A 15,939-nucleotide genomic window follows, 5' to 3' on the forward strand; every position below is an offset into this window, starting at 1 on the left:
TGTACCATCATATAGATACTTTACTTTTAGTGGTTTCCTTACAACAATGTAAATAAGTGTTTTCCAAACTGTAGGGTATATTACCACCACAATAACTAGTTTACCAATATTTATAATCTCAATTATTGAAAGTTTCTGCAACTTCATTTTTGTAGTCTTCAAGAAGCCTTTTATTTTCTTAAAAATGATAGGTTTTAAGTTATATTAAAAGAAATGCTATTTTGTTTACTTTTACTTAATGTTAGACATGTTAGAATATACATTTATAATGTGAAAGGGACACCTTGATCAAATGAATAGGCTTACCTGATATTTGAGCATGTCCACATTATAATATGTAGCCTGGGGTTTTTGTTCTGACACTTTCTTTAGGTGCATCATCAAATTTGGCATATTTACCCAGAATTCCTTGGTATTGGCATCATTTTGAGTATTATCACTATTCAGTTGGGAAGAAAAAATTATTGAGTAATATCTTGTGACAAATATCCACACAAAAAAGCATCTTAGCCACTTGTCATCTGATTTTTATATCCATCTTTGACAATTTGTAGAGATCATGTTATTAGCAGTAGTATATTTTATTTTACTTAATTTTTTTAGCAGTAGCATATTTTAGTAGTTACAGTTCTGAATGGCATTATTATGTTAATAGATTAATGCCCATAGAGCCATGATTGTGTCACGATGAATCTCAGTGAGTACCCAGTAATATTAACCAATCCTGATGATGATTGGTTGCTTTAAAGAGTGAATTAACTTTTAAACCCAAACTTAATAGCCTTCTTTCTACATCACCAGTTTCTTCTGAATTAGTCAGCTAATGTAATCAAAGAGCTGAGTACATTGATTTTGTTTGTTTTAATTGACTTGAACAGTTTTCTCAGAAATTACGGAGTTAAATATTTGGCCAAATGTAAACACAGTCTTTATTTCCAACTGAGGGGAACAGTGCAATACTAAAACCACCTTCATTAAAGAGCGTCTAAATCATAAAACAGTGACTGGGCTTACAAGATGATCCTGGAATTTGAATAATAATCATGGTGGTTACAATAGAGAAGTGAAGTTTTAATGAATTCAGGAGTTAGTATTCTTAGGGATTTGTTAGTTTTGCTCAGATGTCTGTCCACACATCATTCACCCGATGTATCTTGACAATGCTTGTCTCGGTGACAAAAGGAATCAGGCAATAGTGTGAAAAGCCTCTGTTCACTTCCCACATAATGAAGAAATTGAGGGCCCAAGTAATTCAGTAATCTGACATACAAATTACTAACTGAATGAAAGATAGAGGTCAAGAAGACTGAAGGATGATAATAATAATGATGATGGCAGGGGTGCCTGAGTAGCTCAGTTCGGTAATCTACCGACTCTTGATTTTGGCTCAGGTCATAATCTCAGGGTTGTAAGATTGAGACCCACACTGGGCTGTGTGCTGAATGTGGAGCCTGCTTAAGGTTCTCTCTTGGGGCGCCTGGGTGGCTCAGTTGGTTAAGCCTCCAAATTTTCATTTTGGCTCAAGTCATACTATCCCAGGGTTGTGGAATCGAGCCCTGTGTCTGCTCTGTGCTCAGTGGGGAGTCTGCTTGAGATTTTCTCCATCTTCCTCTGACCCTCCCCCACTTACGCTTGCTTTCTTTAATACAAAAAAAAATCCATTTTTTTAAAAAAAGATTCTGGGCAGCCTGGGTAGCTCAGCAGTTTAGCGCCTGCCTTCAGCCCAGGGCCTGATCCTGGAGTCCCACATCGGGCTCCCTGCATGGAGCCTGCTTCTCCTTCTGCCTGTGTCTCTGCCTCTCTCTCTCTCTCTCTCTCTCTCTGTGTGTGTCTCATGAATAAATAAATGAAATCTTAAAAAAAAAAAAGAAAAAAGAAAAAAAGATTCTCTCTCTCCCTCTCTTTCTGGCCTCCCTCCCATAAATTGATGAGGATAGGTCAAAGGTAAGTTGCCATAATTCAGTCTCCAAAGGTCAAACAAATTAAGAGAGTGAGTCCAAAAACATCAGGGCTTTCTTTAAAACTCTATTGATCTGTTGGGAGGGGCTAGGTTTGTGGCCCAAGTCTCAGCATGACCATGTTTCTGCTGTGCCCTGGTATATAGGTTGTTGAGAACAAAGCAAAGATCTATAACTCCCAGAATATAGGAAGTGGATGGAAAAGACTACTGGCCCCTGAGATCTTGTTCCTGGTCAAGCTAAGTTAAGGATGCTGATGAGGACTATTTAAACTTTTATTACCTAAAAGCATCCAAGTTACCCAGAGGCAGGAGTTAAGAGTGATAGAAAGTCAGTGATATTAAGTAATTTGCTTAGAGGTAACAGCAAATAAGTAACAGTCAGGATTTCAGCCCAGGTCAGTATACCACAGGTCATACTTCCCCACTGTACCAAAAAGAGGTGCAGAATTAATATCCAGCAATGCATCATTAATTTGTACTAAGTAGATCTGAATAGCTGGGAAAATTTCAACGACACTACTTTTTAAGGAAATGTATTTTCTAAATTTAATAACAAATTAAGCTAAATCATATATCTATACAATAATTCCTCAGAGAACTTGCTTTAATAAATATTCAAGAAAGCTTCACCAGTCAGAGTTGCCAATAAGATAGAGATGCAATTCTTGAATGCTCAGGAAGTCTGGAAAATTCTTGAGTCTTATGATTGGTTTAACAATTGTTCCTGAATTCTTTACAAGCAAACTCCTTTTGTTTGGAAGAAGTAGAAGTAAACTTCAATTTGGCTTCTTTTGAGGGATTGTAAAGGCAAATGTCTTCTCAGGTGCCAAGCTCTTGACCCAAATGAAGCCTTTCAGAACACATGACCGAGATAATTGGCTGGGTCTAAGGTGATAAATGTAAAAGGTTTGTACTACAATTGAGAATAATAGTTGATTATGTTGCCTTTTAAAAACTGGTGACGGGAGCAGTGATGGTGAAACAATCCTTCATGACAAACCCACATAGGCTACATGACTGTGAGTTACCAGTCACAGCCCTGACATTAATCAAATAAGTTTATAAGGTCCAAATTAGTGACGATTTTTTTGTTTTAGCAAATAATAATGTAATGTCTATATAAGGTTTTGTCAGACAAAAACATATTCAGAGTGTTATTTAATTCAATTCATAAGACTGATTTATTAATATAAGTATAAAACTCTTCCAAAGATGCCTAAAATCTTGGCCACATAACTACCTAAAAATGCAACAAAACCCATAACATTAGGTTTATTAACAAACAAACCACTGGTTTGTTTGTTAATAAACCAGTGAGATAGTGGCACATATTCCCTAATTTCAGGTGGAGTAACTTTAAAAAATAAATTCAACTGGCTCAACTGTATGTAAGTGATGAATTACTAAATTCTACACCTGAAGTTAATATTACACTATATGTTAACTAACTGGAATTTAAATAAAAACTTGAAAAAAATTAACGGGCTCTATGTGCACATCAAAAGCAGGGAGAGAAACTGAATAAGAAGTTGTTGATTTCTTTTTTTTTAAGATTTTATTTATTTATTCATGAGAGACAGAGAGAGAGAGAGAGAGAGGCAGAGGGAGGAGGCTCCCTGCAAGGAGGCCGATGCAGGACTCACCGAAGGCAGATACTCAACAGCTGAGCCACCCAGGCATCCTAGAAGTTGTTGATTTCTAATTTTGATTGTTTTACATTTATCTTTCATTTAATGGGTGACCATTTCTTTCCATACTTTTAAACCTTGAGTCATGTTTGCTAGTTAAACCATGGCAAGGGCCAAAGAGGGGGAGATGATCTTGGTAATCACTTGAAAGACCTGTGACTGTTTTGCCACCACTGGAATGAAAATGTCTCACTCAGTGAGGTAAGTGAAGTAAGTGACTACATTGTTCCTTAAATTCTAAATGCCAACAACCTTTAGTCATTTTTTTTTCTTTTCCTTTTTTTTTTTTTCCTTTGCAGGGGGAGCGGCACTTGTGAGCTTGGGGGAGGCATTCAGGGGGAGGAGAGGCAGAGGGAGAGAGAGAATCTTAAGCAGGCTCCACGCCCAGTGCAGAGCCCTCTACCACAGGGCTCCATTTCACAACCCTGGTATCATGACCTGACTCGAAACCAAGAGTCAGTGTCTTAACCATCTGAGCCACCCAGGTCCCCCAACCTTTAGTTTTTCCTACATAAATATCCAGCTTGACTAAATTCTTTAAATTATAGTTGAGTTCATTCATTCAACAAATGTTAGTTTAGTTTTTACTGGACACAGGGACAGTGGAAGATACTGAAGGTGTGATGGTGAACTAGGACATGTGTTCCATTCCCTCATGGATTTTCCAGTCTAGTGGGGGAGATGGATGTATGAAGAAACAGAAATAGATATACAATTAATAATTCTAGTAAGTGCAACAAAGCGCAAGAATAGAGTACCTTGAGAAAGAACAACAAACAAGCGGACATATTTAGTTTGAGGATGGGGGTTGGGGTAGAGAGGGGAGTGGAGTGGTCAGGGAAGGCCAAGCAGGGCTGAAATCTGAAGGGTGAGTCAGGGTCAGGTGCAGAGGGGCAGGAATGGTAGTGGAGGCAGACGAAGCAAGCACACAAATCCCTGATGTGGGAAAGGGCTCCGCCTGTTTTTAAGACCAGTAGGTCTCGCTGGAGCTCCAAGGATTCTGAGGCAGATGACGGGAGCTGATAACAGAGAAGCAGGTGAGGGTAGATGAGTCAGGGCTTCAAAGGCAATGGGAACAAATTCACATTCCGTACAGACGCAATGTGAAGCCACCTGAGAATTAAGCATGGTGATGACCTGATTTACCTCAGGAAAAGTCATTCAACTGTTATGTAAAAAATGTAGGAATGGGGCAAGATTGAGAGCAGGAAGGGAAAGAGAAAAGCAATTTCAGTGGTCTGAGAAAATGACAGTGGTCACTTGGACAGGAAGATCCTAGGAAAGAGAAAAAATGGCCACTTTAGAGAGAGATCTTTAAGTAAAATATCAGGACTTGATGGAGAGGCAGCTGTCAAGAATGACATCTTTGGTCTCTTTCATTGCCAATAACTAACCTGTATTATACGCTGATCAATTTTAATAGCCTTATACATGTGTATGTTTGTGTGAATCTGTGGGTGTGATAAAGACATCGTGTTCAGATTTAATAGCTAAAAAATGTGAAAAAGTGCATTTATACAAAGAAATTTACACAAGCTTCTTTGAATATAGTAAATATAGTAAATATTGTTTTGATAGTAAAGTTCCATCAAAACAATCACCATTACTGTGAAATTATATATTTCACAAAAAAGTCTTTCAAGCTCATGCGAAGAATAATAGCTCACAGTTCAAATATCATTTGACCTTAAAAGATGCTAATACAACAAGTGGATTTTCTTGCTTTTATTAGGCTGATTTCCCACCATCCTCATCCATTGTCACCAATGGTAAGTAAAATAGGCACTGGATAAACTGTCACTAATACAGATTTTATTGCTCTAAATATCTCTTTAGCCACTTGAGACAGTTGGCCATTAGAATTCATATAAGCTTGCACACAGGAGCATCCACTAAACACTCTGACAGATGGCAAAAGTTCTGTGTTGAATCTACAAACATATCTGAATAACAGTTATTGCTCTACCATGCTATATTCTTGCTAAGGTATATCGTTCATGTAAGTATTCACTGCTAAGCTACACACGTCTAAAAATTTGTGCAAAATATATTTACCAGCAGAGAAGTTGGGGATTTGGCAGGACATGTTCTAACCTGCTGAAATTTATCACCCGAAAAGTCAGAGCAGCAGGTGACGGGTTGTTGGCAAAATGTCTGGTGATGCCGGCAGGGAAGGACAGCACCATTTCTCCAGTAATCTTCACGATACATCTGGCATATCAAAACACAAGAGAGGAAAGAGAGGAAACCCAGGTCAATATGCTGTGAATCAAAAGAGTTGTGAAAAAGAAATGACTTATGCAACAATATTACAAAGCAGAAGAGACAAAAGGTAAGCTCTTATAATTCCACTATCAACAACTAAATCATTTCCTTAGAGTGGAAGAGACCAGACAAAAAAAAAAAAAAAAAAAAGATTCACATACTTTATGATTCTGTTTACATGAATGTGCAAATTAACATGTAGTGTCAGAAAGCATATTAGCAATTGCTAATTTTTTTTGTTTGGCCTCTTCCACTCTGTAATTATTTTGAGATTCATCCATGTAGCACGTGTATCTATAGTTCATGACTTTATTGCTGTGTAGCATATGGTTATACCACAGTCATTTTTCTTTTTAATCCATTCATTTGTTGAAGAACATTTGGATTTTTCAAGTTTTTGAGTATTCAAATAAAGCTGTGATGAATATGTTTCTACAAGTCTTTGTATGGACATATGCTCTCATTTTTCTTGGTAAATTAAATAGGAGTGGAATCACTGAATCACACTGAAATCAAGTAGTGATAATCCACAAACTTTGTTCTTTTTCAAAATTGTTTTGGCTATTGTAAGTCCTTTGCACTTCCATATCAAATAATCACTGCATCAGTTTCTACATAAAATCAATGTAGTTCCAATTCACCCTTTATTGCCTGCACATAGCAAATTATTATTGGGCCCTTTATATATACTTTTTCTTCGCCAACAGGCACTATGTTAAATTTTCAATAGAGGGCGCTGAAAAGACATCGCAGGAAGAGGCGATTTTTCCTTCCTCATTCCAGAGTGCTTGCTAGGCAGGCTCCGGTGGTTCTTAGGGCATCTAGTGCCAGGCTTTTGTAGTGCAGGAGGCCTCTGTGTGACCTCCGCAGTGCAGGTAGCATCCCCAGGGTGTGGGTATTGCAGCCTATGTGGCTTTGTTGGTGCCCAGTGGCAGAGGCAGCTTCCCTAGCATCTGATTCTTGTAGGGCATGTGTCTGGGCTGTCCCAAGGCCCAGATCCTGCAATGCAAGTGGATTCTCCAGCCCCAGGCTCCTGGCATGTGGACACCTTCTCCACAACCAGCTTCTGTGGTGCATGGTGGCCTGAAGTACCCACCGTGTGGCCATTAGCTTTCTCTGTCAACCCCCTCAGCTGGTTTTGTAGTGGAGTGTGCCTCAGGGAGACACCTCTTTGTGAACAGCTGGGAGTCCTCCAGGCTTCCCCTATGTCATGCCAAAAACTCTTAAGGAAGTAAGCTGGGGCCATCACAATGCACACCTCACCTCTCAGGGATCACTGTCTTTTCGCCTCAGGTCCAGTGTCTTGTAAATCATTGTTTCATATGTTTTGTCCATTTTTGGGGTGTTTTCAGGTAGAAAGATAAATTGATCTCTACACCTTGGTCAGAAGCAGAAATCTCAAAGGATTATTCTTCTTTGGGAAACAGTAAATATTTCAAATGAGTGAACTTCTTTATGACTTCCTTCTACATTTGGATAATTTACTCTCATACCAATTCTACGACTTTAAGTTCAGGAGTGTACGTTCTAGGGGAATTGGGGCTACAAGATGGAAACTTTGCTCCCATTTGAGTATAAGGAACTCCATTTGCCCCATAGTCACCTTGTATGGCTGTGTGCCTGTGATTAACGGGACACATGGGGCTCAGGGGAAATGGCCCTTGGTACATTTAAAATAGCTTATGTGAAGAAGTGCTACAGCCTTGTATGTGTAAGGCTGCCTTTGAGGTAGAGGTGGAGGGCAGGGGAACTTTCTAAAGTTGCCATGTCCCCTTCTGAGCCCTCATTCAGATGTTATCATCCATAACTCTGCACTAATCTGGATGAAAATTCTGGCTTCTGGAAGTTTGCACTTCCATCTCTTGTGGAGAATACTACTCTTCTCCCAGTTTGCCTGCCAACTCTGCTGTCTTCCTTCTCTTTTAGATACATAAACCTCACTTTATTTACTGGTGCTGAGCTCAGAATTCCCCTGCAGCTGAGTCTACTCTTGATGTTTTTCAATACATGGGCATGCAGAATATGATTTCACAACTCTAGAAGACAACAATTAGAGCATTTGTTAAAATAGACTTCGGCATCTACCCTCACTCAGTATGTTGTTGTCAGCAGCATGACTCAAATGTTTTTAATGGGTAGGGAATCAGCTTAGTTGCTTTACTAGGTTGCTCAAAATGAGATCTAAATGGTCTCTTGGTGGGGGATAAAGTTTCTCTTTTGAAAACTAGTCAGTGAAGGCAGGGAGTAGCATTTTTTAAGTCAATAAAAATTTATTGACTCTTAATTCTGTAATTTTTGTTATTTATTTTGAATGGGGAGGTCATTTAAAAATGAGCAAAACAGCTCCCATCTTCAAAGGGCTTATGGTGCTGGGTGGCTGATAAAAGAAGTAGTCAATATAAACTAATATAAGAAGCACTGAGTTTCTTCATTTTTATTACTTTTTGGGATTGTGTCTCCACTGTCACAGGTGGAACTTTGCTGATTTATTAATTCATCCAGTATCTATTTATAGATCTGAAATTTCCTATACAAAAGTATTTTCAATCCACACTCACTAAAGGAAAATATTTAACTCTCATGATTGTTCCTAACAGTACACAATGTGGCTACATTTCATGTGAGTTTGAATTACAGAAATCTGAATTACAGAGATATGGAAATATTAACAAACTCAAGTTATGAATAAAATTTGAAATCATGTGAATCCCAACAAATGAAACACTTATCAAGAATGGCAGAATTTCAAAGTCATCTGGCTATAAACTGGGCTCTCCCCATTGCCACAGGCAGCACCACATTAGCCAATCAACAGAAATGCTGGCCAATTTTGGTCGGAAACGTGTGAATTTGATATATGTGAGGTCATCAGAAATACATGTCTGACATAAATGTGACTTCTGTATACTGTTTGATAACTAAGCCCACGGTCTTCTTTTCAAGTATACATACTGCTGTGCATATACTTATAATTCCCTTTCATTGGCTTAGGTACTAGGCAAACTCCTTTTTAGGTTTCAAGGCTTAGTTCAAAGGCAGGCCTTTCCGAAACCTTCCTTACTATTCTCTTTATTCAGCCCTCCTTACTTTTTCCTCTCTCCAGGTTCCTTGGACAGATGTACAGATTAAAAAAAAAAACTATTTCATAGCTTCTTGCACGTATCTTACCCATTCTTCTGAAGACAAGTGCTGTGTCTTGGGTTCTAGAAAGGCAAACATGCATTACACAGAACCTAGTGCAGACTAGGAACTCGATAAAGTGTTAAAATAAATTCATACATTTAATAATTATATGTAGAGTGACTATACAACGTACCAGGTATTATGTGATGCCCTAGAAAGGACAGTGACAAACAGGACAAATGTGGTCTTTGCCCAAACTTCTGATTTAATTGGGGAGACAGACACTTGAATAAAAAATTTGAGAAATGATGAGAAGAGAAGGATAGAATATAGGTGAGAAACATAATTTTTCCAGAGAAGTAAAGAATTAATCCCTAGCACCAGGGTTGTTCAAATAGGAGTGAATAATGGTAGATATGTTTCTCCAGCCAGCTTCAAAAGTTAAGTAGTTCTCTGCCAATGCGCAATCCAGAAAGACTCACGTGTCAAAATGCCTACTACAGGTGTTCTCAATACTCAAAGAATCTATTATTAAAAAAAAAACAAATAAAAAAACAAAAACAGGTATCCCTGGGTGGCTCAGCGGTTTAGCGTCTGCCTTCAGCCTGGGGCCTGATCCTGGAGACCCAGGATCGAGTCCCACGTCAGGCTCCCTGCATGGAGTCTGCTTCTCCCTCTGCCTGTGTCTCTGCCTCTGTGTCTCTCATGAATAAATAAATAAAATATTAAAAAAAAAAACAAAAAGAAAACAAAGAAAGGGTATAACTATACTCGAATGGATTGTATATCACAGTATATAATAATTAAAGTAGTAGATTGTTTCCAATGTATGGTCTGAAAGCAAATGTGGAAGGCTTTGGGTGCAGGATGAGAAGAAACCACAGGCAAAAGCAAGTCAACATGGCTTTTCTATATCATTTCTCTATGTGGCACTGTGTTTGACTTTATCCTCCTCCTCTGCTCACCCTATGATAGAATTTTTGAACTTGAGATGTTTCCTTAAAAGTGAATAACAAAGGAACAGCAATTAAAATGATTCACTGCCTGGAGCTGAAATTAAATTTAGAAGACTGTCACCTCATGATCTGTTCATAAATTTCAGATCCCATAATTCCAATGAAATTTACTGAATCTCCCATCTACCAGTATGCAATATGTACTGCAACTACTTATGGCAATATATTTGAAAACAAACTCAGTATATGCAGTCATCTCAAGTCAAAGACTCAGTTCATTTAGAAGGGCATAAGAAAACACTAATATTAATTTGGCTCAAATGCCACATGGCTGGAATGCCAAGATCAGGGTTCTTCTAGTTGGGGAAGAGACAGACAGTGGACACTGAAAACATGCAACATGCTAATTAGAGAGAAGGGCAATGGGGAGGGAGAAAGTGATGACAGAGGGTGGGGAGGAGTGTTGCTATTTGCATGGGATGGACAGAGAAGGTCTCTGATACATCTGCTGAAGAATCCTGAAAGAGGTAAGGGGGCAAGTCACTCAGATAGCTGGAGAAGATTTCACCCAGGCTGAAAGAGCAACAAATTCTAAGGCCCTGAGATGCAGATAGGGTCTACATAGCAGAGGAACAGCCTAATGACAGAGGAATAGCCATGAAGCCAGTGTGACCAGGGTGGAACAAACAAGGACACCACCAGTGATGGAGACAAGATCAGAGAGGTGGGAGCTGAAATGGGAGAAAAGTCTCAACAGTCTCTAGAGCCTCATGGACTATTGCAAAGCATTGGATTTTACTTTGAACAAGAAAGGAGGATACTGAGAAGAGTGATATATTGAAAATAGATTTTAGGGGCAGAAGTGGAAGCACTCCTACTACCTATTATGTCTCTCTGAATAAATGAATGAATGACAACCAATTAATAAGCAGACATGAAAAGGACTAATTCTTGTGTGATTCCCAGTGCTTTTCAAGCTGGTATAGACATCTTTCCACACTCCTGACCACTCTTATTCTTATTTTCTTTTTTTGAGAGAGAGAGACTGAGACTGAGAGAGAGAGAGAGAGAGAGAGAGTTTGTGGGGAGGGGCAGAGGAAGAGGGAAAGAGAATCTTTTTTTTTTTTTTTTTTTAGGGAGAGAGAATCTTAAGCAGGCTCCATGCTCAGCACAGAACCCAACAGAGGGTTCAATCTCAAGACCATGAGATCATGACCTGAGCCAAAATCAAGAGTCAGATGCTTAGCCAACTCAACCACCCAGGTGCCCGCTGACTACTCTTATTCTTTTATTTTTTTAAAAGATTTTATTTATTTATTCATGATAGACATAGAGAGAGAGAAAGACAGAGACACAGGCAGAGGGAGAAGCAGGCTCCATGCAGGCAGCCCAACGCGGGGCTTGATCCCGGGACTCCAGGATCACACCCTGGGCCAAAAGCAGGCGCTAAATCGCAGAGCCACCCAGGGATCCCCTACTCTTATTCTTCTAAAGTTGTGTTTCTACCTGCCTTTCTCAATTCTGGTCAGCCTGAGCTTTCTAAAGTATAGGCAGGTCCGTTGATAATAAGTAATCCTTAGAACTGGTATTATAAAAAGTTATGTAAATTCTTCGTTTAAAGAAGAGTTTACAGAACCAACATGTATATGTGTATATGAAGTATATATACAACTTAAGCACATGGCACTTACGCTAACAGTTCAAATGCATACTCTTTGTGAAGTAGCTTTTAATTCCTATTGATATGTGCATGTGACAAATTACCTTCCTGGTTTGAAGATTGAAAAGAAAAGATATGGGAGAAACCAGAGTGAATGTTTGTGTCCTTCCAAAACATGTATGCTGAAATCTAATTTCCAATACGATAGTGTTTGAAGGGGGGTTGTTGAGAGGTGATGAGGTCATGAGGGTAGTACCCTCATAAAGGAGATCAGCACCTTTATAAAAGTGACCTTAAAGAACTCCCTAGGACCCTCCCTCCTCCCATTTACGGTTACTGTGACCCAGGACGCTGGCTCTGGTCTGATACTAAATCTGCCAGAGCCTTGATCTTGGACTATTCAACCTCAAAAACCATGAGAAATAAATTTCTGTGGTTTAGAAGCCACTCAGTCTACACTATTCTGTTATAGTATCCCAAATAGACTAAAACATCAGAGTCCATAGTGTTGGTTTCTCTACAATAGTCTGGGCACAGAATAAAATCTAAATGTTATTAAAAAGGACATGACATTTAGGGAGGTTGATAGACTCTATGTCTGGAGTTACTAATCATGTTTCCCAGCATAATATTGTTAGATTTAGGCTTACAAAAACTAGTGTTCCTGAAGTGTAAAGAGGATTCACAGTTAGTCATATAAATTCCCACTTAAAATATATGTGGAGATCCAAATCCTAATTATACTTAATTATCACTCTTTAAAAAGTTTTCATAAAATAGTTCAGTGTTCAATGTGAATGTTTTCTTTTTCTAATTCTTATTTCCATGGATACTAAGGTCTTTTCAGCCCTAGCCCTTGTAAGTGAAAAATAAAGAGCAATTCTTTCCTCATTTAGGTTTGCCCTTTGTTTATCCATCACATTCAACCCTGGAATTGTATTAATGACACACTTGAAAGCCAGTTTGACTTCGGAGTTTTGTTTTTAGTGTAGACTAATAATCACTTTTAATTTTTGTTTTTTTGGATCATAAACCTTTTTGTGAAATTGATGGATGCTGTAGACCCTCTCAATGACAAATGCACATATGTACACACACATAAGATATGCAGTATAATTTCAAGGAATCCATAACTTCCTGAACTCTATCCGTGGAATAAGACACTAGATTATTGGTCCTTTGGCATATTTTTTTTTAAAAAGCAGTGAATTAATATATCTAATTAAATTTTCTCCTCCATTCAAGGTATGCCACCTGTTATTATTAATCAAATTTTTGTTTGTTTTAGTTTTAAGATAAGGAATGAAATAGTTATGTTTAGGGTGTCCCCCCCACCCATCCACTGGATAGGATAGAGTTTGAAAAACATGGTGGACCAAGTCCCAGGCTTACTTGCTGGGATCTGCTCCTTTGAAGTAGGCATTGACCGTTTCTGTAAATGCTGCTGCAACAGGGAGGGTGTCCTGGGCTCCCATGGTTAGGGGGCTGGGGCCCCTGGAAGAACCTGCACGAAATGAAAAACTTTCATTTATTATGGACATAGGAGACATGTTAGTATATGTGGAACTAAAAGCCCATTAAAAAAGGATTAAAGGATGAAATCTATTATTGAAAAAAAGTAATGTGCTAAGAACCATGTGTGTATATTCAACATAGAGCTCAAGTATTTAAAAAGAAATATTTGGCTGATTTACAAACAAACACACTTGAAATTAATTCAATAACTAATTTTTCTACAGAAAAAAAATCCAAGCAGACGAATAAAGTCATCAGGGGGTTTCAATTTCAATGTTTTACATAAAGCATAAGGCAGTATTTGAATGACAGTTTGTACAGCAGGTAGTTAATAAAGACAATTATTAGCTTCCTATTTGAGCATTCAACCTACACTCAAAACTTTTTGTTTCTTTATTTCAAAGACACAAATGGCCATGGGGTACCATGTTATGCATTGTTCCTTTTTGGATTATTTGTTTCGAAAAGCCCAATTACCTTCAGATCAAATAAGCTCAAGTTTACATGTCCAAAAACATGTACATACATAATGTACATACATGACTTAACACAGACACACAAGTACATCAATTCATACTATAAACAATAACAGTAGCTCTCATGTTTATTGAACACCTGCTACTTGCCAGGCTGTACACCACATATCTTACAAGAATTACCTCATTCATACCCCACATCAGCCCTTTAGGATAACCATTATAGTTTCCATGCTACAGAAGAGAAAACTAAAGCTCAAAGAGATAAGGGACTCAACCCAAGATAACAGGTAAGTGCAAAACTGAAATTCAAAGCTAGATTTGCTGCTCTATAAAGCTTGTATTCTCCCTATTATACCATACAGTTTGTCTAAATGAAACATTTTCTTTTATGGTTTTGATATAACCTGAGGTTTCTGAAAGAAGCAAAACTTAGGATTGTTGTCTTTGCTCTTCATCTCTAGGTATGGTTCTAGACAGCAAAGTTTTAGTAATGACAAGGTATTTAATCATGTTGTTGCTCACTGCTTTTCCTTCCTATCAAACAAAGCACATTTACTCTTCCCAACCCTGGAGCAGACTACGTATTATCCTTTTTTTTCTTTTACTTTTGGTAACTTCTGTACTCTTCCTTTGCTATTAAAAAAGAAAAATCTACCCTTTGAGTATCTCACTTCTCAATAAAGTTTTCTTTGGTAATTCTCACTCATGCTGGTCTCTCCATTTACTGTTTTCCACTGGCTTTCAATATCTTGGACTTGGGGTAATTGATCATTAACAAACACACGCTTACTATCTATTATGTATAAGGCACTATGGTAAGGTTCTGGGGATTCAAAGTTGAAACATAATCCCTGTCCTCAAGGACTTACAGTTCGGTGTGCTCATATCATCATCTTCAATATTCATGAGCATTACCTCCATCACCACTATTTGTTGCATACTTAGTATGTGTTTTACATTTATTATCTATGTAATGTATGAAGTAAGTGGAGAGATCGGGGAAGATTTCATCGAGAAAGTACTGTTGGAACTGAGGTTTGAAAATGAATACAGTCTCACAAGAGGGAGAAGGAAGAAGGCTCAGCATGTACTTATGTGTGGAACTGAGCAAACATGGTATTTTGAGAAACCACAGGAAGTTTGGCACTATTTGCAAATGTGTGCAAATGTGGTGGTTATTGAAAGATGAGACATGGAAGTAGATGAGGTTGGGGGCCACTAGAAATTAGGTCTTGAAAAGTTTTGTATAAATAACTTAGTAAAAATTGTTTATTTTATAGGTGACTTATTGGCATTAAGATCATAGTTACTTTTTTGATAATCTAATACAAATCTATGGATGCTTTTCAAAGTGGAGTGCACATGTAGACAGCATTCATGTAATTTGAAATAGGGCTTGGAGGTCCTAAAACTGAGGTTAAGAACACCATCTCTAGAAGATGAGAGGCCTCTGAAATATCTGAAATAGGGGAGTTATGATGGGCCTGAGTTTAGATTGCTCTAGTGATAGTGGGGCAGATAATTTAGGGGCCTAGAGACTATTTTCGAACATCTGGAAGAACATTACCAGACAGTGACACAAGGGACCATGGCCATGAATCTGCAAATTAATAGCTTTGTGACCTTGGGCAAGTCAATTTACTTTTGGCTTTCTCAATCATAAAATAGAGGCAATAAATAGATCATATAATCTCTGTTTTAGGATTCTATGATTTTTAAGTTGTTGATACACATTTAGCTTTTTCTGAACTGTAGAAATAATGTTCTAACACAGAATCAGGCTGCTTTGAAAACAGTTTCTCTTCAATGAGGATTTGAGTGGATCTGTCAAACATTTACTGAGCCTCTACTATGTGCAAGATAGTGGTGGGAACATCAATATGTAAACTTCCAGAAAATAAGACATAAACGTATGGAAACATCTAATAGCAGTAACATATGCAAGCCAGAGTTTAATAGTTCAGGGTTCCTGGGTGGCTCAGTTGGTTAAGCATCTGCATTTGGCTTGGGCCATGATCCCAGAATTCTGGGATTGAGCCCCACATCATCAGGCTCCCTGCTCACTGGGGAGCCTGTTTCTCTACCACTTGTGCTCTCTTTCTCTCTCTTGCTATCTCTGTTTCTCTCTCTCTCAAATAAATAAATAAAACCTTTAGAAAAAAAGAGCTTAATAGTTCAAGTGATAGTGCTACAAGATTATTTCACTGCAAATTAATTGCCAAATGAATAGTATAGGGTGGGCTGTTCTGTGATTTAACAAAAAGAAATTTCAGCTCTTGAGTCATACAGACTT

At 38.2% G+C, this 15,939-nt stretch overlaps 1 protein-coding gene across 34 annotated transcripts in view; it reads right to left on the minus strand.

Moving 5' to 3' along the window:
* Positions 1–15,939, minus strand: part of SGIP1 (SH3GL interacting endocytic adaptor 1) — a 197,469-nt gene that overhangs the window by 7,854 nt on the left and 173,676 nt on the right. For all 34 annotated transcript variants that reach the window (XM_072730650.1, XM_072730633.1, XM_072730647.1 and 31 more), the window contains 3 exons: positions 13,045–13,156; positions 5,704–5,859; positions 307–439 (listed from right to left, as the gene is read on the minus strand). In XM_072730650.1, coding sequence (XP_072586751.1) covers positions 307–439; positions 5,704–5,859; positions 13,045–13,156 — 401 coding nt within the window. The remainder of the gene's footprint in view (positions 1–306; positions 440–5,703; positions 5,860–13,044; positions 13,157–15,939) is intronic.

The sequence above is a fragment of the Vulpes vulpes genome, chromosome 12, assembly GCF_048418805.1.
Source record: "Vulpes vulpes isolate BD-2025 chromosome 12, VulVul3, whole genome shotgun sequence".
Taxonomy (NCBI): domain Eukaryota; kingdom Metazoa; phylum Chordata; class Mammalia; order Carnivora; family Canidae; genus Vulpes; species Vulpes vulpes.